Here is a 22,178-nt window from a genome sequence, read left to right on the forward strand (position 1 = left end):
GTAGGGAGGCTGCAGAAGGATTTGGACAGATTAGGTAAGTGGGCAAAGAAGTGGCAGATAGAGTACAACGTGGGAAAGTGTGAGGTCATGCACTTTGGTAAGAAGAATAAAAACATGGACTATTTTGTAAATGGGGAGGAAGTTCAGAAGTCTTAAATGCAAAGAGACTTGGGAGTTCTAGTTCAGGATTCTCTCTCGGTAAACTTGCAGGCTGAGTCAGTAGCCAGGATGGCAAATGCAATGTTGACATTTATTTTGAGAGGACTTAAATATAAAAGCAGGGATATACTATTGAGGCCTTACAAGGGTCTGATCAGGCCACATTTGTAGTATTACTTGGGCCCCGTATCACAGGAAGGATATACTGGCCCTGGAGCAGGTTCAGAGGAAGTTTAAAATAAAAGGCTTAACATATAAGGAATGTTTGAGGACTCTGGGACTATACTCATGGGAGTTTAGAAGGATGAGGGTGGATCTAATTGAAATTTACAGCATACTGAATACCCTGGACAGAGTGGATGTTGGGTAGATGTTTTCATTTGTAGGAGAGACTGGGATCTGAGGGCGCAGCCTTAGGGTAAAGGGAAGAGCTATTAGAACAGAGATAAGGAGAAACCTCTTCTGCCAGAGAGTGGTGAATCTGTGGAATTCACTGCGTCAGAAGGCTGTTGAGGCCAGGCCATTGAGTACATTTAAGACTGAGATAGATAGGTTCTTGATAATCGGGGGAATCAGGGGTTACAGGGAGAAACAGGAGAATGGGGTTGAGGAACTTATCAGCCATGATTGAATAGCGGAGCAGACTCGATGGGCCAAATGGCCCAATTTCTTCTCCTATGTCTTATGGCCTTAACTTTGCTGGGTGAGAATGAAGATTGTACAATTAGACAAAAATATAGCCTGTTACTAATCTGCGTTTGTATCCATTATGACACAACCATGATAAAGATGTCTTGCAAGTTTACCAGAAAATTCTCTCAGATACACATAACTGGAATCCCCTTGAAAGGTGCCTGACCTATATAAGGTGATGTTGTTTTGAAGTGAATGCTGTTTGACACCTGTATCTCCCTGAAAGAGAAATAAAGTGTCCACCCTAGATAAAATATACTGCTGAAACTCTATACCATTGTTATAATTGGGAACTTCTGTTGTCAAACCAATAAAATGAGAAGATCATGCAATTATCTTGACAAGTTTGCTGTTCAACATAATATTAGTCCATTGGAATTGCAATAATGTTCAGGAGGTAGTTCAGGTTGCTCATGACCTAGCATGGGGCTATGGAAAACAAAAACTAAATAGGAAAGGATTGCAGATGTTAATCTTGGATTATCTATCCTGAATAGGCAAAAATTAGGTGATATGAGTGGAAGTAAAAAATGAATGAAACCTTGTTCATTTTTATCTTGTACAACAATATCTGTTAGTGTGTGAGCAAAAAGTGTTTGTACTCCTGCAGTTAGTTAAGTTTATTTATGGAGGTACTTTGCAGATCCAGTGCCATTTTCCTAACTGCGTAGTTGAGCAAGATTAATTAAATCCAGAGCTTTCTCCGTGACCTGTATGTTTAACTGTATTAGCTTCCTTTAATGTTCATAGCACACTGGAATTCTGCACAACTGGATAAATTCATAACAACTTGACCACTGAAGAAAGCAATCAAAAATATAATCACAGTTGTGAAGCAAGGTATTTACTACACATCATTTCCAGATAATCCCATTTGGCACTACAAGGATCATGCTGGCCCATGTGCAGACGAAGACGAATGGTTCTGAAACTAATATGTAGCAAGGTGGTATCTGTACTACCACTAAAAGCTCCTCACAACAATAAGGGCTAAAATCATTTATTGTGGCAGATTGATTCATCCTTCTTGGAATAACTGAAGAACAGACTATGTTTGCACAGGAAGGTCATTGAAATCATCCTTATTATTCCAGTAACAACTTCATTTTACAACAGAATGTTTCAAAGTCACCCATCACCTGTTAGGGAAAAGCTGTCCCTCCTCTCCAGCTAATTCATCCCCCACCCAAAATACTTCAGTGACCAAGATTCAACTGAACACTTACACGCCATTGGTGAAAGCTCTTACTGAGAGATCTGAAGAAACTGAAATCAGTCAAATGGGAGTAAGGCAAGACTGGCTTTGCAAACCTTGATCTGGAGGTGTTGTTGTGAAAGGTACGAAAGATAATACCTGACACTAGCATGCATGCATGTGCATTGCAGTAGGCTGAAGTTAGCAGCAGACAGCTGGGCAATTGAATTTTTCTAATGGTTTGAGCTAATGCCTCTTAAATTCTTACATAGCTCATGTATTGCTTTTTTGACTTGGTGGCTGGCAGTATTTGCAGTAGACTTGATCCTATTTTCAGCCATGGGACTTCATTAATGATTTGGGTATCATTGAACAAGTGTGTGCAATTTAAGTTGTCTTTTAGAAAATATTTAAGAAGTGAGGGACAACAAGGCAGTCGTGGAAACAGGTGTTCTCTTCCGATGCAGTATAGTTGTCTCCGACTGTTCGCTGCCACACTGTATGCCTGCAACTTTATTTCACTGCCCACTTTGTCTGAATTAGTGCAGTAGAAGGAAACAGCATGCTCTCACCAGATATTATTTGCTCTCCTCTTTGCTTTTGATTTTAAACAGGAATTAATATTGTATCATTTTGGTGTTTTTAAGTGTTCAATTAAAGTCTTTAACCATGGAATGCAGAAACATGAGTGATGCACTGAAGCAAGATATCCTGTATTAGACAATCTTAATTGTATCTGTGAAGCATTTCTGAATGCTAGCATTTCTGTGCTTATTTGAAGACTTCCTTGTATAAAAGATGCAAAATAGTTTTAATGCATTCATTTTTATGCTGCTTAAATATTGCAAGGAAAGGAGTGTGCCTACTGCTTCTAGATGCTTATTGCTTAGACAAATTATATTAATTTTATTACAAATCACATCTTTCACAGTATTTGCCATTATGAATATCAAAAAGTATGGAATATAATATGCCTGAAGATTGCAACTATGCATTAAATGTGCTGCTTGAATTCCACAATCTTAGATCAAAGCAAGAATGAAAGACATTGTGGGGCAAGTAGTAGACAATAAAATGTGAGGCTGGATGAACACAGGCCCAGCAGCATCTCAGGAGCACAAAAGCTGATGTTTCGGGCCTAGACCCTTCATCAGAGAGGGGGATGGGGTGAGGGTTCTGGAATAAATAGGGAGAGAGGGAGGCGGACCGAAGATGGAGAGAAAAGAAGATAGGTGGAGAGGAGACTATAGGTCGGGGTAGGGGGGGGGATAGGTCAGTCCAGGGAAGACGGACAGGTCAAGGAGGTGGGATGAGGTTAGTAGGTAGGAGATGGAGGTGCGGCTTGGGGTGGGAGGAAGGGATGGGTGAGAGGAAGAACAGGTAAGGGAAGCAGAGACAGGTTGGACTGGTTTTGGGATGCAGTGGGTGGAGGGGAAGAGCTGGGCTGGTTGTGTGGTGCAGTGGGGGGAGGGGACGAACTGGGCTGGTTTAGGGATGCGGTGGGGGAAGGGGAGATTTTGAAGCTGGTAAAGTCCACATTGATACCATATGGCTGCAGGGTTCCCAAGCGGAATATGAGTTGCTTTTCCTGCAATCTTCGGGTGGCATCATTGTGGCACTGCAGGAGGCCCATGATGGACATGTCATCTAAAGTAGTGATTTTCAAAAACCTCCTTTATGTTTTTCTGTATCTGATTTCTACAGGTTTCCAGTAATCGGTCAGATCTTTCTGGATATGAAGAGGATGAATACAGGGTATGTTACCAATGAGTTCTTAAACATTACACAAAAAGAATGGATGTATGCTAGAACTGTAGAGGTATCACAGCTAAAAGCCTGAAATCAGTGATCTTAAGAGGTGGAAATCCTCAGAATAATCAATAACAATATCATATATTTACACAATAGAATCTGATTTTTCTGTCACTTTTTTTTAATGAATGAAAAAGTGAATGTGATAGACCTGCTATTCCCAACCCTTAAATTGCAGCATAAGATCAGGAACTCGGTGCTAAGATCAGTAAGCAATCTAATTTTGAACTAGAGCACTAAATATGGATTATAACAGCTGGTGCCAAGAATTTAACTTTTCTCCCCAACTCCTTGATTAATTAACTTCAGGATTTGATGCTCAGAAGGACCTGTTGATATCAACCAATAAGTGTATTGAATGATCTCCCAGCTAAGGACAGTGAAGCCACAAATTCTGAATGCATTTATGCGGCAGTGATTAGGCTGGTGAATTGTAAGCTTGTATGGAACGGTGAGCTCAGAAGTCTCTTTCATCATTGTGACTGAAATCTATCTACTCAAGGTAAATTACTGTCGGGAAAGAGATGCATAACACTTTCCTGTTTTGCGTATGCTCCAGTGACAATAGCATGTATACTCTGAATCTTGTGAGTTTGTTCACAAAAAACTGTTTAAGCATGCACAGGTATTTAAATTTGTAGGTAATGAACAACTCAACTGCAAAACATGCAATTAACAATTTTATTGGTGGAATAAGAACAAAGTGCTGGAAGTACTTGCATTAGGCTGCACCTGAGGAAAGAAAGAAAAAACTGTGTTTTCATGTTGACAACGTCTCATAAAGTAGTTTTGATGAAAGCTCATTGTTCTAAAAGGTCACACTGGATTTTCGCAGCCTTATTTAGACTGAAACAGGTGTGAAACCTGAAAAAATGGGGGTGATTTCATTCAACTAAATCTCCCACTTCCATTTCTGGCATCTCAGATTTTTCTCAGGACGAAGATGTGGTCCTTGTAGCTTGCAGGTGTGCCTCAACAGACTGATGTAAGGTTGTAAATGACTTTATAGAAACGAAAAGAACTGTGGATCCTGTAAATCAGGAACAAAAACAAAGTTGCTAGAAAAGCTTAGCCGGCCTGGCAGCATCTGTGAAGGAAAAAACAGTTAACATTTTGGGTCCAGTGACCCTTCCTTAGAAGGTTCTAAAGGTTCTGATGAGTTTATACAGAGATAATGGGAACTACAGATGCTGGAGAATCCAAGATAACAAAGTGTGAAGCTGGATGAACACAGCAGGCCAAGCAGCATCTCAGGAGCACAAAAGCTGTGAGTTTATACAGTTCATTTCTACAATGTTTTGAACCCTCCCGGAGGCAGAGAGTATTCAACAGCTGTCTGTCTCATTATCTGCTGAAGGCAAGCCATGGAGGCCAGATGAATTCAGAAAAGTACATGCTTATGCTTTCTAAAGGTGAAGTGGCTTATCCCCTCAAAGCTCAAGTTGCAACACTCTATCTCTAGTCAAGGCACCAGACAGATTTTGGAACTTTGGCATTCTTTTGGTTCAAAAATCATTATCCTTCCAATGTTGCAACAGTGATCAAAGTTGAACGCAAGCCATGTCATTGAGTGTACTTAAGACAGAGATAGGTTCTTGATTAGTAAAGGGATTAAGGATTATGACGAAGAGGCAGGAGAATGACTGAGTAACATATCAGACATGATTGAATGGTGGAGCAGACTCAATTGGCCAAATGGCCTAATTCTGCTATACCTTACGGTCTAATGGAGCAGAACAATGTTTAGGCTGCGACTGGAACTGGGTGATACATCCTCAGAAATCCAGACCACTGAAGATGAGCAGCAGCCTGCAAAGGAACACAGAACTCCATCAGAGGAGAAGAATAAATAATGAGAAGGAGACATTGCCTATAGCTCTTATGTCTAGGGTAGAGGTGAAGAAAATATAGAGTAACTGAGAACTGTTGTTTATAGACTCTGCAGCTCTCTTGGCAGATAATCACAGATGTGTGTACCCTTGTCAATGCAGATCTCTGTGGCATCTCAGAGGCTGCTGTGCACCAGTATATTACCCAGATGACAGAGACGGTTTTACCTAGACTGAACTGCACATCTGGCTCACAACTGAAGAGGTTTTGCAGGCTGAGGTAGATGGGAGCATTCCTGAATCGATCAGGTGGTGCCCTCCTGCAGGGGTCTCTGCTATTGTTGTGATCTGATATCCTGTCCATAATATGGTGGCCCAGAGTGGTGTGGATCTTGAACCAGTAGAGCCCTGAGTGTTGACACTTTACATCAGAGACATCAGAATTGCTCTTTGGACAACTAACAACCTCTGTGATAGCTACCTCCATTCCTGCCCCACCACCTTTAATTGGACAAAAAAACTCGTCTCCATATCAGATAAGGGTCTTCCTGATTTCAAGTGTGAAACTAGGCTAGTTTGGATTTCTGTCACATGATCAAATTCCCATGTTTCATCTCCATTATAAAAATCTATCTCATTAACTCAGTTTCTCTATCCCCAGGGGCTGCCTGACTTCCTGAGTATTTTTAACATTTTGTGTATTATTTCAGATTTCCAGCATCTGCTGTGTATTGCTTTTGTAGTTATATTATTGTATCTTGATTAAAAGGACAGTAAAGTTAAAATTCTTATAGACTAAGAAGTTCATAACACCGTGTGATGCTAGTGTAGACATTGTTAGACTGCATGCCGGAGTACTTTAAGGAAGTGGTCTTAGAAATAATGTATGTGTTGGTGGGCATCTTTCAAAATTCTATAGACTCTTGGAAACGTTCATATGGATTGGTCATAGCTAATATAAGCCATGTATATTTTTTAAAAAAGAGGTTGAGGGGAGAAAACAGGAAATTATAGACCAGTTAGCGTGACATCAGTAGCACTGAAAATGCTGGAGTCCATTATAAAAGATGCAGCAGCACAGTGTTCAGAAAACAATGACAGAATCGGAGAGTCAGCATGGGTTTATGGAAAGGGAAATGATGCTTGACAAATCCACTGAAATTTCTCAAGGATGTAGTTCGTAGAATTGATAAGGGATGGCCAGTTAAAGCGGTTTGCTTGGACTTTCAGAACATTTTTGATAATGTGTCACATCAGAGATTAGCATGTGAAATTAAAACACGTGGCACTGAATGTAGTGTATTGACATGCATAGAAAACTGGCAGGCAGGAAGTAGAGTAGAATTAAATGTGTCTTTTTCCAGTGGCAGCCAATGACTAGAGGATGCTGCATGGATCAATGATCGGATCCCAGCTATTCACAATATATATAAATGAGTTAGGTAAGGGAACTAAATGTGAAATTCTCTACCACAAAGTAGTTGAGGTTAAAACTGATTCTGCTCATTAAAGGAGCACCTTTGGTTCCAATAGCGGTGCACCTTCTCTGACTCAGTAGTGTCAGTTTGTTACTATGCAACAAAATAACTTCATTCTGCATCAAGTAGACAATCACATTGTTTGTATTGTCTCTATCACGAGAATGATTAGGAATGTTAATTGGTTTGCACATCCAAATCAGCAATAGTTTCCTCTTCTCATTCTGGACTATGTAGCTTGACTATTTATATTCTTGATCCATTCTACACAACGAAACAGTATTGATTTTGTTTTGTAAATGCAATAAGCCATTTTCTGTCTTGCTGATGCTGCTAGGGTCGTTCAGAAAGCCATCATGATATTTCTGACTGCTTGTTCAACACTCAAGAATGTTCCTGGTATAACACCCTACCTAAAGATTCACCACGCAGGCTGAAAGACACTGGAGGTATATATATCATATAGTTTTTAACAAAATAAAGTCAAGTAATTATACATGTCATAAAAAGACAAATGTAAGCCACATTTAATAGGATAGGTCATGTTCACATTATATCATATAGGTATGTATTATAAATATGTTCATTTTGTTTTAAATATTCATCTTGTCAGGCATCTTGGAATATTTGAGATCTGTGTTTCAAATATTTTACTCTCTTTCCTAAACCCCTCGCTTCCCTGGCTCTCACTCGTTCTGTTCTCCCTCTTGCAACAAAACAAATATAAGAAACTCCGAATCTCAACTGAGATGAAGCTGTCTGATATTGCACAAGTGGTGGTGAATAGAGAAAAACCTATTGACCAATTGCAGTAATACTTCTGAACACCAACAAGGTTTTCATGCCTAAATCTTAAAAACAGTTGATGTTTTCTCAAAAGAAAATTGTTCATGACAACTGCAGTTGACAGTTGTATGAGATCTCAATTGTTAGAGTGCAAAAGGAGAATGTTCAGACATTTGTGTCTGTAGTGACTCTATGAATGAATTTGTGGTTTAATGCCATTTTCCAGCCTTTTCCTGAATGGATGTCTAATAGAAAAGACATTCAATGCTATGTCAAATGCCTCAATTGAACCAGGCTCCAATTATTTTCCAGATGGTGTGTTCCAGATATGAATTACTTGCTGTGCAAGAAGTATTTTGTCAAAGCACATATACGGTTCTTTCTCAAATTAAATCCATTCCCTTGGGATCTTCAACTTTTCACGCCTGGGAACAGTTTCTCCCTATTTACTTTGTCTTGCCCCCTTGTGGTTTTGAAAACTTTGAATTTCTCTAATCTGTCTTCATAGTTGAAGTTTCTTATGCCTCGAATCATTCTCATTAACCTCTTCTTCATTCTCTCCAGTGCTTTCATATTCTTCCTAAACTAAGAGGCCTGGAATTGTACACAGTGCTCTAGCTGACGTCTACCTAGTGATTTATATAGACTCAACCAAAACCACCTTGCTCTTGTATTCTATATCCCTATTGATTAAACCAAAGGCGCTGAATGCTTTGAGTGCTCACTTGATCTGTCCTGCCATTTTTAATGACAAGTGTACATATATACCAGGTCCTTTGCTGAAGTTATTCAATTGGTGTTTTGTTCATTTTGTTTCCCTCACTCGTAGGTGCTGCACCTGACAGTCCTCATTCATTAAGTCCACTTAAAGCATTCTCCACCCAGCCGCCTAAGTTCCTGAAGTCACTTATGCCTGTAAGAGAGGAACGAAAGGGCAAACAACCTCTGGAAACCAAACCTCTCCTTGCACATGAGGTAATAGTTAAAGTTATAAGGAAAATTGCACCCTTTTATACAGTGGAACTTGACTGTTGGAATTCTTCTAAAAAAAATTCAATACAATAAGCATTACAACTGATAGTGCTTAAGCCTTAATATGTCACCCCGAAACAAGGAACAATTTGCTTGATGCTGGTCATTCTATAATTTTGCTATAATGAGTACTTTATTTTACTTTAAGAAATATTAATCTGTTTCCATGAAATTGGCAAAAGATTAGTCTCTCTAAGTTGTTTTGCTCTGTTTCATTTTCTTCTGCCCCTTTTTTTATTGTTGAATGCTTTATTTCAGTAGAAATACTTGTAGCTTTTATCAGTATAACATGTATCTGAATATGTTAGATTGGAAACTTGAACTTAGGGGGTAGGAGGTAGTAAACTTGTCATTTGATAAACAAGCTTTTAACAATTCACTAAGCAGCTATCTACGTTTTTATCACAATCATTCATAGTTTGACCAAGATATATTCTTAGTTAGAAGCAATGTGTTGGGGGAGAATGGAAAAACCGTCTGTTCAGAATCCAAACCAGAAATTAAAATAGCCCTAATAAATTCCACTTTCCTTTTTGTTACCCAAAAAATGGCACATGTTCTTATGATTTCCTTCCATCCCCTCATTTAAATGATTGGGAGAGATGAGTGTTGCATTAAACAATATAAAAGCTCAAAGGGTAATTGGATCCTTCTCAAGCTGACCTTGTGTATGCTTCCTTTTGATCAATGTTCTGCACCTTCCAGATTCTTAGTATAAATGAGCTTTCCTGGTGTATGAATGCAATGTACGTTTCTTCAATTTTATCGATTGATAACAACTTGCTTAGTGCTAGCTGCCTTTAGAATCTGTCAGTAAAATTTCAGCAACTGCGTAACGAATTTCATTACATCTGATAAGTGGAAATGTTTCTGGGAGAATCTGCCATAACATTTCAAATTGATAGACACTACCAAACACAAGATGAAGAGTGAAGAATGTTGTCATTAAAGACAGTTGAGCTTCCCTGATTATTTTGCTGTTTTTCTGATTTCTTAAACTTAATACCATGTATTCACAGCGTCCTTGCCAATTAGTTGTTTATTTGTCAATACAATAAAAATTGGGATCAAATGAAAGGGATGGCCCCATCACGTGACATGACAACTAGCTTAAGATAAATAACCCTGTCAGAAAGCCCAAGTGTTACTGCTTATTGAGATATTACAAGAATTTGGTAACCCCTAAACTAATTTCACTTATTGTATTAGCAGTACTTTGTGACTGTTTGTTGTTTCAGTAAATGATTACTGTTGTAGCTGCTGAATAAAACATAGCTTTTGCATGGAGCACAGATGCTGTCACTATGTGAGAAGAATGCACATAGCTGAATTAAGTAATCTGTTTTGGAACTAATTAAGATAAGTCTGAGCATTCATTCATTTTCAATTGGAGTTGCGTTTGCAGCAATAACACGTTAAATGGTATGCCCCAATAGCTTTAATTGGTTAATGTGAAAGAAAGTAATAATCCCATTGGGTAACATGGAGAATGAAAAATATTATGTATTGTGTTGTATGCAGAGTACCACAGCAAATCTGTTACAGATGGTTGATAATTGATGACGTTCAAATTTAGTTCATTTTTATTTCTTAGAGGCCATCAGTTAAATAAATCTAACTCAACCACTCAAATGTAATGAAGGTGCAATTTTTTTGTGCGTGAATTGAATGTTTGCAAACCACTATGTAGCTTGTGTACAATATCGATGTTAAAACTAGTCTTGTTGTGGATCGACTAACTGCATGTCTGTAGTCTTGATCAGTGTGTCATTAGCAGTGTGACATTTTTCCGTTGTGTGTCTCGACCATTGCAGAGCATGTCTCCCCTTCAGGATAAAAGCATGCTGGTACATAGCAGTAGCAGTGTTGTGCCCCCAGGAACCAGTGTCATCCCCAAATCAGTTGAAAATGGTAACGAAAATGAGGACACATTTGTAAGTTTTCCTTTTATTTAAGTCATAATACTTGGTGGTGGGATTAAGGTCCTTTCACTTCGATTATGGCTGAAGCATTTATGAATGCAGCCATAATTTTCTGTCTGCTCTGCAGGGAAGCTGTTTGTCTGTTTTCTTCTAATATGTAATTATAAAATATATTCAAGTGTATTGCAAAACTGTTGAGCATATAAATTATTTGAAACACAAGGGTATCCTGCATTTTGTAAACACGATTTTACTTATTGGAAGGTTTCTTTCTTGTCTCGTTTTGTGTCTGAACATAATTAGGGGGTAAATACCTTAGTTTGAGAAATCTACAGTTTAAATGTGTTGCTTAAAAATGAAGAAAATGAAAATATTATCATTGTTTATATTTTGAAATTAGCTGCTAATAGAGAAATGCAGTTGGAAAGTGATTATTCAAAAATATTAATGCAAAAAATCCTCTTCAGAACATAGAAGATCACTGTAAAATATAGAGATCAATAAGGAAAATACGATAGATTATGAAACTAATGTTACATTTTCACTTGATAAACCAAACTGGATTATGGGCCCTAGCTGTAAAATGCATCTTCCCTTGAGCTCATAAATGAATATTTTCTTCTTTTCGTGGTAGTGGCCACATTAGCTTTGTTCATTTTCTTGAGAATATTTTCTTCTTGTAGGTTTTCAGGAAGTGTTGATCTAGTAGGCTGCATTGTACTTTCTAAAATCTGCTTGGAGATTCTTGTGTAAATGGTTCACTCAGTTCGCCTTTTGTGTTCTGCTGCATACTAAATTGTCCTCTATTGTCTATATGATCTATAGACCACGAGATAATGCATTCAAAAAACCACATTGTTCATCTTAATAATTTATCAGAAATATTAAGTTCTCCAACCATTCCTTCCAGTTGTTTCTTTGATTATATTAGGCTATCACCACCAATATTGAATGTAGAAATCCATTGCACAAGTTCACTCTTGGCAAAAAAAATTCTATGAGTCCATGATAACAAAGTGTGGGGCTGGATGAACACAGCAGGCCAAGCAGCATCTTAGGAGCACAAAAGCTGATGTTTCGGGCCTAGACCCCGGGGTCCAACTTTTGAGCTCCTAAGATGCTGCTTCGCCTGCTGTGTTCATCCAGCCCCACACTTAGTTATCTTGGATTCTCCATCTTCTATAGTTCCCATTATCTCTATATCAGTCCATTGTTTGTCTTTCATTAGTTTAAACCTATGACCTTTACACTTTGCTTCAACAGTTGAATTTAATTTAAAGAATTATTACACCTACCTTTTCTGTTAATGATATGCCTGTATAATGTTGAATGTTATCTTTCTGTCGAAAAGTTCAGTTATCATGTCTTTCTTTGTAACTCAGGCTTCATAAACTAAGGATTAGCCAAATAGTTCTACTCTGCACTCTGCGTGTGTGCATTATGCCTTTCTGGCTCAAACAGGCTGTTTTTCAAGATGCAATTCCAATTAGTGCTGCAAAGTTGGTCACTTGTTTTTCCATCTTCAGTTGCCTTTTCAGCTGTGTGGATCAAAATTCTGTTGTGTCTGTGATTGCTTATATGTATTTTTTTAAAGTGTCTACCAAGGCTACCATCACTGCATATGGTCGAACAGTGAAAAGTTTGTTGTACTGATTCATCTTATTACAATTTGCATCGGTGTCACCAATGAATTGGTTGTTCAAAATATGGTGTTTGCCAATTGGATATTAAGCTTCGTTGCATTACAAATTGCATGTTTCACACAAATATATTGTAATGTTCAGCATTCTGTACACAGTGCTTTTCCGGAAGATTCACCATGTCATTTCTTCATGTATGTCCCAAGAAACAAACTTAGACTGTTCTATTATCAGATGATGTAATTGTGTATTTTAACTTAAGTTGAAACAATCTGACCTTATTTCATCTGTTTATAGGTACTGCTGATTGGCAACGGTGAAAATTAATCAGTTACCTTTCCAGTGTAGTTTATTTCCTGGAGGTACACTGGACTAATACTTTCCCTTTCACTCAGCAATATTTTCTTCTTGAATTTCATCTGAATAATGGAAATCTATTTCCGATTTTGAAAATACTCATAAATCTACAAATACCTAATCACATCCTGATCTTTATCCCCAAACAAAAGATAACCACTGAACTAAAAATCTTCCAGCATGATTCATTGATTTATGATATTTCAGCTGAGACAAAGTCAGACATTTTGGATGGCATAATATTGGGATAAATAATGACTCTCTCAATAATCCATTGTAGGCCAATAAGGAAGAGCATTCCAGCCATATAGGTTGTGGACTCAGCATCACAAAATCTCATATTTGGTTGACTACTGTTTTACAGCTACAGAATGCAAATCAAATTTTTAATTTTGCCTGGATTTTTTTTAGTGTCATCCTGCATTGGGTGAAATAGCTTCACTCATCAATATCATAGCAAAAACATTCAGTCATTCTTGATGCGTCTGTATACTTTTTTGCTATAGCTAACTAATTGTGGTATTACCCCAGAATGCTTAGTGCTGTTGAAAGTACATTAATGAAAGTAACTTGGCGCATGCTGATCACTTTATAGGGATGGGCATCCACGTACCATGAGACTAGAGTGGAAATATGTATTTTTCCAATCTTCTTCAAAGTAGAATAGCAAGATCACCTCAACAAGTTCCTGTTCCAGCACCATTCATATGTAATCTGTCTGTCTTGTGCACACAAATATGTTGTGTTTTCCAGTAATCAAGACTTTTTCTGTCTCTATTGGTATAGTTTGAAATTTTTTTTTGTGGTTTACCCTCATTAATGTATGTTGTTTTTGATGTGGAAGATAACATGCTGCATTTCACCTACTACTTTAGGAGAACTCATGGGCATGTGTCATCTTTTAGTATACAAAAATTAGATGTGGAGAGCTATTGACAGCTCAAAAAGTAATCATTTTGTAGGCTTTTTCTCAGCTTTCTCCACCCTATACTTAAATTACTCTAACAACATTTAGGTTTTGATCATTTTACAAGCAGATTACATTTTTTAAAAACCTCACCTTTGAAATTAATTTATTCATCATCTTTACATCTTCATGTTCTGAAATTGTGATGAAATGATTTGTCAAGATTTGAAGTGGGAATAGTACAACACTCATCGTACAAGATGATATCATTGGGAAAAATTAATCTGGAGATAATTTTTTTCAGATTATTTTAAGGTTATCTATTCATAATTGTTGAACTGAGCTGCCTCCAAAAATTGCTTTGCTGCATCAATGAGTTACACTCCTAGATGGTTACAACAACATTGTCACATGTTAGTCAAGGACCACTACTTTCACCCTTCGTTTTCCAATGTAACTTTCATGCCTACTCTCAAATTATGGGTTAGAAGGACATGATTATGAATCCGCTGTAATCTCGGAACTTCAAATCTTTATTATGCAATGTCTTTCCACTTTGAAGATTTGCTAGTAGAAGAGAATAGGCATGGAAATGAGTTGCTACGTGTTACCTGCTTGACCTACATTTGACATGGTGTATAGGTTTACAGCTAGGGTTTGTTCCATTTAAAGTTAAGCTTTATTTAATGGTATTCTTTTGTGTTACTGACCTTGGAGTGAGTATGAAGGAGCCCCAATTTTGAGTGAAGATCTTTTTATGTGAAAAGTCAGACCCTCACTATGTGTGGAGGTAGATATAACAGATTGTGATCTGATATCGAATTATTTATATGTAAGCACAGTTAAGTGTTTTATTAAATTAAAATTCAACAGTTCTCTGAAAGTGAAGAGCCTTTTTTACATAAAGATCAAAACCAGAATTCATTCTGGCAGTATAATTGAGAGTCTTCATTATGTCTTTGAACCTGTTTCCAAATTCTCAACTTGTCATTAATTTTCCAAAGAATGGGAAAGGTGAGACCTTATTATTATCCGACCTCCCTGTAGTATATTTACCTGTGAAAAGTGGTGGTAGCCATCTTATAATATTTAATCTTGATAAATTATTTGTCATGCACACTTTGTTAAGGTGGAGAAGCATATTTCAGAAACTCACCTGAAATTGCTCGCAAAATTGATACAATGAAAGTAGACAACTTCTGCAAAATTGTGGAATAAACAATACTAGATCCTGCTGTAACAAAGCTGTACACATATAACAAGTTACAATGCACTGCCTGATTGGCAATACTGAAATAAAGGCTTATAAAATTGAATAAAATACGCTCTTTTAAACTTTGACAACCCAATGTGGAGCTGGAGGAACACAGCAAGCCAGGCAGCATCAGAGGAACAGAAGAAGGGTCCCGACCCGAAATGTCAGCTTTCCTGTTCCTCTGGTGCTGCCTGGCCTGTTGTGTTCCTCCAGCTCCAAACTTTGTTATCTCTGACTCCAGCATTCTTGTTATCTCTCTTTTAAACGTTGGTTCTCTTACACAACCTAATATAAGTTACAGATTTTCAACTTTATTTAAATATAGCATTTAACAAGAGCATTCAGTTATACAAATCACAGAATACATTTTTGCAGTGTTGCCACTTTCAACTTGTGCACAGGTTTTTCAACTCCCCATGAATTGAAAGTTTACCAGTCAGGTCTATACATTTGGATATACAAAGCAGAACGTTCAGCAGACAAAATATTGCCGAACTTTAATTGAACAATTTGCGTGACTTATTCGCAGAAATGTAATGAGAGCATTTGGCGGGGAGAAAAGCTTTTAATTGGAGAAAATCTGCAATTCCAACAAATCAGCCAGAAAGTCCAGTGTGGTGTCTGAACCAGTATGCTGCTTCATTTTTTTTCAATAGGAGTTAAAAAGTAGTTATGTGTTCATTATGCAAATGTCCTTACTGCAGGATTCTGAAGAGGAGGATTATGAAATGGAGAATCTCAATAAGAAAATGAGCAGCTCTCAAGGCTTTCATGGTTTCCAGCCTTACATTCCAGAAGATTTTGCAGACTTTGATGTGTACAATGCAAGCCTTGAAAACAGAGATTTGTTTTCATCCAAGCCAGAATGCCCAAGTTCTCATTTCCTTGAAAATGAGGTTTCTTGCAGTCCAACAACGAGCAGTATGACAAGTGGTTATATCTCCCACAGTGCCTCTAATGCTACACTTTCTGATGTGGTATTCACTGGTACTGAGACCGCAGATCAGCTAAGTAACCAGACACGAAACTCTGACCTTCGGGATACTGTGTCACAAATTAGTCTGTCTGATGTAAAATTATCTTCTGGAAAAAAAGATGGAACTGAGGAACAAAATGCTGATTTAAAAGACGTACAGAAGAGTGCGTCACTCCCATCAAATAGTGCCTTAGTGAATGAAACCTCAGGATTGCAACAGTTTATTGAGTCTAAATCTATACTTGTTTATAGAACACTCCCAGATATGTATTCATCAGATTCATTGCCCTGTACGTTAAAACCACAAGGTAGCATATCTGAAGATGGCGGAGATGACGATGATTCTTTCAATTCAACCATGAATGTAGATGTTTTCAGCTGTCAAGATTTCACAGATTTTCAAGGTGCTGAGGAAGCAAGAAAGGATCTTGAGCTGCCCGATGAACCCATGATTTACAGTACTGATTCCTCTGATAACTCTAATAGACTGTCTGTAGATAGTCTAGAGCTTGATGAAAAATGGCAACATTCTGCTGTAAAATGTACAAATGATATTTCACAGCTTCCTGAGGATTCTTGTGTGGCACATGAGCAATCACAGACTACTGTACTTGATAATAGATTAACAAATACCTCTGAGAACACTCTATATTGTAAGGAAGCTGACCATGAGGAAGCATTTGATAATGCCCCCAACCCAGCTAACTCTGATTCAAAGAACCTCTCAGATTTAGAAGATACTCAGGACAGCGCAACTGCAGAACAAGGTGAACCTCTGCCAGGTTGGATCATGCTGGGAGAACGTGCATCTGTTGGAAACAACAAGAATGGAACCATTCGATATGTTGGCACAGTGGATTTCTCTGCTGGAATTTGGGTTGGAGTTGAGCTTGATGTTCCAGCTGGTGAGTTGTCAAGCATATTTTTCTGCATTTGTTTTATTCCACATTAGACGTGATGCATGATCAGGATCTAGGTCAGTCATGATTTACTTGAATTATGGCACAATATCATGGGGCTGAATGACCTTCTTTTGTATGACTTCAAGTAATCCATTTTATTTGAGGAATTCACTGGATTTGTGTTTGAGGCTTTAATGTAATTTATAACACAGCGGAAAAGTAATATTTATGACCATCTGTGAAGACGACTGTAATGGGCTTAATTTTTAATGCTTATAAATTAGCTGATAGATCTTAGGCAGAAGATTAAGAAAAGAACATCTATACCCAATGGTCAAACATTAAAAGGAATGTAAAAACATAGAGACTTAATTTATGACTTTCGAAAGAGAGGATAATATGTAAAAGCTGTGCTTTTTAAAAAAAATGGAATCTTTGGTTTTGCTGATAGAGGGCATGGGTCTGAACAGTAAGACATCATACCTTAAACAAAACATTGATTGGCCTCTGGTTAGAACATTGTGTTCTGTTTTGGGCATCGTATTTCATGAAGGGTGTTAGGGGCTATAGAGAAGATACATAAGTGATTTAACAAGACTAAGAATGAAAGACTTTTTTGTTTTATAGATGAATTTACTGTTTGTCTTTTAAAAAGAAAATTGATTATGACTGAGATGTTTTGAAAAATTATTTCCACTGATCTGAGTTATTTAACTGAACAGTGCAAATATAAAATCTTCACCAAAGGAAAGAAGGAAGGTGTTGTATTTTTTAAAAATACACAGAATATCATTAGGAAATGGAGTGTCTTACCAGAAATAATGGTGGATACATAATCAAAAATGATATTGATAAATATTTTAAAAATAACACAAAGGAACCAAATGAATAGATCTTTTAGACAGCTACCACAGATGCCATCTATACGTTGTAAAATTTCTCACATCAGTGGACTGAATAATAGTCTCCAAGTATAATTTCAGTTAATTGTCTTTGGTATTTATCTTCAGCTCCTTTCCTGCCTATACCTGCATGTGTGATGTGTGTGTAAACACTTGACTTCTCCAACTGCTGCCACTGTTGTTGGATCTATGAGAATGGTCCGGATTTGTTGGATTTCTCTATATTCACTTTCAAGTTGCCGAGAGTTGCTGAACTTTTGCTTACCGACTGTGTGACATCGGGATTTAAAATCAGGAAGTGACTGCCAGGATATATGTTGTGTTGTTACATTTAAGCACTTGGAGCAGGTTTGAGTATGCCGGCTACTTTTACTTGCGCTAACTTGAGATGTGGGGGCCAGCTGTAATATGCCTGACACCTGTCCAAATTCAACGTTGATGTTGTTATCTTTCATGCATGAAACCCTCTAGTATACAACATTGAAATCTGCTATAGAGACCTGGAGGAATTTGCAGTAATCAGGGTGAAAAATGCGAAACACAAGCTGAAGGAGGCCATATCGGCCCTCAAGCCTGCTCAGCCATTCAATAGAATATTAGCGATCTATTTGGATTTTGAATTCTGGGTTTCCACCTACTCCCAATTAGCCTTTGATTTCCTTGACTGACAAAAATCTATCTATCTCTTATTAAAAAATATTCAATGACTACACCTTCACTGCCTTCTGAAGCAGAGTTTAAAGTCTCAAAGATAATGGGAACTGCAGATGCTGGAGAATCCAAGATAATAAAATGTGAGGTCAAACCCTTTTTGAGAGAAGAGCATTCCACTCTTCTGACCTAAGGGAGTCAGACTCCTAATTTTAGAGCAATGTCCCCTATTACTGGACTCTTCCACCAGGAGAAAACTAATTTCTGTCAACCTTGTCAAAACCCCTCGGGCTGTTTGTACTTAATCAAGTCACTCCTCATTTGGCTAAACTCTATGGAAGACAAGCCCTTCAAGCTAACCTTTCGCTCATTCCATTTACCAATCCAGTAAACCACCTCTGAGCTTCTTGCAATGCATTTGCATCCTTCCTTAAAGAAGGAGAACAAATATGCCCAGCACTCAAGGTGTGGTCTTACCAGTGTCCTGTATAGTGGCAACAATGTCCCTACTTTGCTGAATTTCCCTCAATAAAAGGTAGCATTCCATTAGCCGCCTTAATTACATGCTGCACGTGCATACTAATTTTTTTGTCTGAAGCACTTGAACAACAAATCTCCTCTGCACCTTGGGATTCTACAGAGATTCTCCATTTAGTACTCTGCCTTTTCACTCTTGCCAAAATGAACACTATCATATTTCCCCACTCTATACTCCATCTGCCAGATGTGTGTCAACTCATCTAACCGATCTGCAACCCTCCTTATGTTCTCTTCTTGGCATAGTTTTCTGACCTGTTGTCATAGATGAATTTAGCTGCCATGCCACCATTCATCTTGTCGAAATCGTTGATATAAACTTTACAATTTGAGGACCCAGCACAAACCCCCTCATCACATGCTGCTGTGCACCTCTATTGTGCACAAAACCTTTTATGTCACAGCTTGCCAAATAGTTTGTGGAAATCCAAAAAGACCATGGTAGTAGACTTCTTTACCAACAGAGCATTTTATTTTTTCCCTCTTTCCCGTGTTATCTATTCCACATTGTTCTTACTTTAGACCACTCCCACTCAATATTTCCTTCCCTCTACTGTTCCTAATCTCATCCCAATCCCGTCTTAGATCCTGATCTTGTGAACAAGGTCATCTCTAACTGTTGTACCAATGTGATCTTTAACAGTGATATGCTTCCAATATAGAGCACCATGATGGCTAAGTGGTTAGCACTGCTGCCTCACAGTGTCAGGGAACTGGGTTTAATTCCAGCATTGGGTCACTTTGTGTGTGGAGTTTGTACATTTTCCCTCTGTCTGCGTGAGTTTCCTCCAGGTGCTCCAGTTTCCTCCCACTGTCCAGCAGTGTGCAGGTTGGGCAGATTGGCCATGCTAAATTGCCCATAGTATGTAGGGTTATGTGGGCTGGGTGCATTAGCCACAGGTAATAGAGGGTTACAAGAATAGAATAGGCAGGTGTGTCTGGGTGGGATGCTGTTCACAGGATCAATATAGACTGGATTGGCCAAATGGCCTGCTTCCACACTGTAGGGATTCTATAATAAATTGTTTCAACATGATTTTGTTTTCACAAAACTGTGCTTACTTTCCAAATTACGTAAAGGCCAGCTAAAAGCTCCTCAATGATTGCATCTGTCACCTTTCCCACGATGGACTTCAAGCTAAAAGTTTCATGTTTCCTGTTTCCTTTGCTTGTGTAGAAGTATTATATTTGCTATTTACCAACCTGGTACTTCTAGAATCTAAACAACGTTGGAAAATTAGCACCAATGCATTTACTACCTTATTACTTGCTTCTTTTAAGACCCCAGGGATGAAGCCCACAAGGACCTGGGACCTGCCAACTCCATTGGTTTTGTTGAGTGACATCTCCATGAGTGATTGTAATTTCATGAAGTTCATCTCTTCCTTCTACCTCCTGAATTACAGGTCTTATCTCTACAAGGAATCATGGCGGCTTAGTGGTTAGCACTGCTGCCTCACAGCACTAGGGACCCGGGTTCAATTCCAGCCTCGGGCGACTGTCTGTGTGGAGTTTGCACATTCTCCCAGTGTCTGCGTGGGTTTCCTCCGAGTGCTCCGGTTTCCTCCCCACTGTCCAAAGATGTGCAGGCTAGGTGGATTGGCCAAGCTAAATTGCCCATAGTGTTCAGGGGTGTGTGGGTTATAGGAGGATGGGTCTGGGTGGGATGCTTCAAAGGGCGGTGTGGACTTGTTGGGCCGAAGGGCCTGTTTCCACACTGTAGGGAATCTAATCTAAAAAAGGAAGACAAAAGAAGAAAAATTGTTCATTTCATCAGCCATTTTCTTGTTATTGCTAACTCTTCATTTTTGCTTCCTGATGACTAAATTTATTTAATCTTTCCAATTTAAACATCTGTAAAAATTTTTGACGTTCACATTTACATTTATGTCCAGCTTCCCCTCATACTCTTAACTACTTTCACTCGATTAATCTTTTAGTCATTGCTGTTCTTTACATGCTGGCTAGTCATCTGATCTGCCACTCATTATTGTGCAAATTTTATCTTCTCCTCAAGTGTAATGCTTTGATTTTTTTTAATTAAGCACAGATGATGTGACTTCTCATTCGAATTTTTTCATAGTGGGAATATAGTTATTGGTGAGAATTCTTAAATATCCCCTTAAATACCTGCCACTGCTTCTCTGATGTTTTCTAGACAAATATCCCAGGACACTTCAGCCACTTCAGCTCTCCTGCCCATCTAGTTGCCCTTATACAGGCTTTAAAATACTCGTCTTAGATGCAAAATACTCCCTTTCAAACTGTTTGTAATAGTTGAACACTTGTAGATGCTCTTGCCTCATGGTCTTTTTAATCTGACATCATTAATTAACCCTGTCTCTTTATAGAGTACCAGCCCAATATAACCTGCTTCAGTTCCAGAGCATGTTACTCTTAGAATGCTTTGGAGAAAGTATCTTTATGAACTCATCATCTAGATTACTGTTGCCACCCTGATCTTTCCAATTTCTGCGTGATTACAATTCCCCATGATTATTGTTGTCCTGTTATCACGAGATCTCAATAATTGTCCTTGAATACTTTGTTCTATATTGTGGCTACTGTAAGGAAGCCTGTGGACCACTTCCACTAGAGACTTCTTCCCATATTATTGCCGATCTCCTCCCAAACCAATTTTGCATCCTGATATTGTGAACCAAGGTCATCTTTGGTTAACAGCTCTATGTCTCCACTTTTACGTGGCTTCCTATTCTTCTTGAATCGTGAACTGCACAGTATTCAGGAATGAAAATAAGAGAATATGCAGACAGAAGTATTCATATAAAAAAGCTGTCCATTTAGTCCAGCTCCCTTGGCCTTTCCTGCGAATCCCTACAAAATCTTCCCTACAAGTATTTATTCAATTCTCTGAGAAAGCTGCTGTTGAACCTACATACATCACCCTTTTAAACAGTGCAGATCGTAGCAGTTAGCTGTGTGATTTTACTTTCCACCTGTCACTTCGGGGTCTTCTGTCAATAACCTTATTACCTTTTTTATCATTTGAAACAGACTCACATTTACCCAACCAAAAACACTCGAGTGTGAACACATCTGTTGAAATTTTCTTTAACCTTCTTCGCTCCAGTGAGAACAGCTTTGAATTGACTCTTTACCTCAATTATTTGCAACTTCTTCTTCC

General features: G+C 38.2%; 1 protein-coding gene across 4 annotated transcripts in view; it reads left to right on the forward strand.

Moving 5' to 3' along the window:
* kif13a (kinesin family member 13A) overlaps positions 1 to 22,178 on the forward strand; it is a 322,598-nt gene that overhangs the window by 296,222 nt on the left and 4,198 nt on the right. For 2 of the 4 annotated variants that reach the window (XM_048552226.2, XM_048552235.2), the window contains 5 exons: positions 3,752 to 3,802; positions 7,504 to 7,615; positions 8,782 to 8,927; positions 10,799 to 10,918; positions 15,770 to 16,946. In XM_048552226.2, coding sequence (XP_048408183.1) covers positions 3,752 to 3,802; positions 7,504 to 7,615; positions 8,782 to 8,927; positions 10,799 to 10,918; positions 15,770 to 16,946 — 1,606 coding nt within the window. Of the gene's footprint in view, positions 1 to 3,751; positions 3,803 to 4,168; positions 4,362 to 7,503; positions 7,616 to 8,781; positions 8,928 to 10,798; positions 10,919 to 15,769; positions 16,947 to 22,178 lie in introns of those variants that run through there. The other 2 variants (XM_048552242.2, XR_007249645.2) reach the window with 2 other exon arrangements.

This window comes from Stegostoma tigrinum, chromosome 2 (assembly GCF_030684315.1).
Source record: "Stegostoma tigrinum isolate sSteTig4 chromosome 2, sSteTig4.hap1, whole genome shotgun sequence".
Classification (NCBI taxonomy): Eukaryota; Metazoa; Chordata; class Chondrichthyes; order Orectolobiformes; family Stegostomatidae; genus Stegostoma; species Stegostoma tigrinum.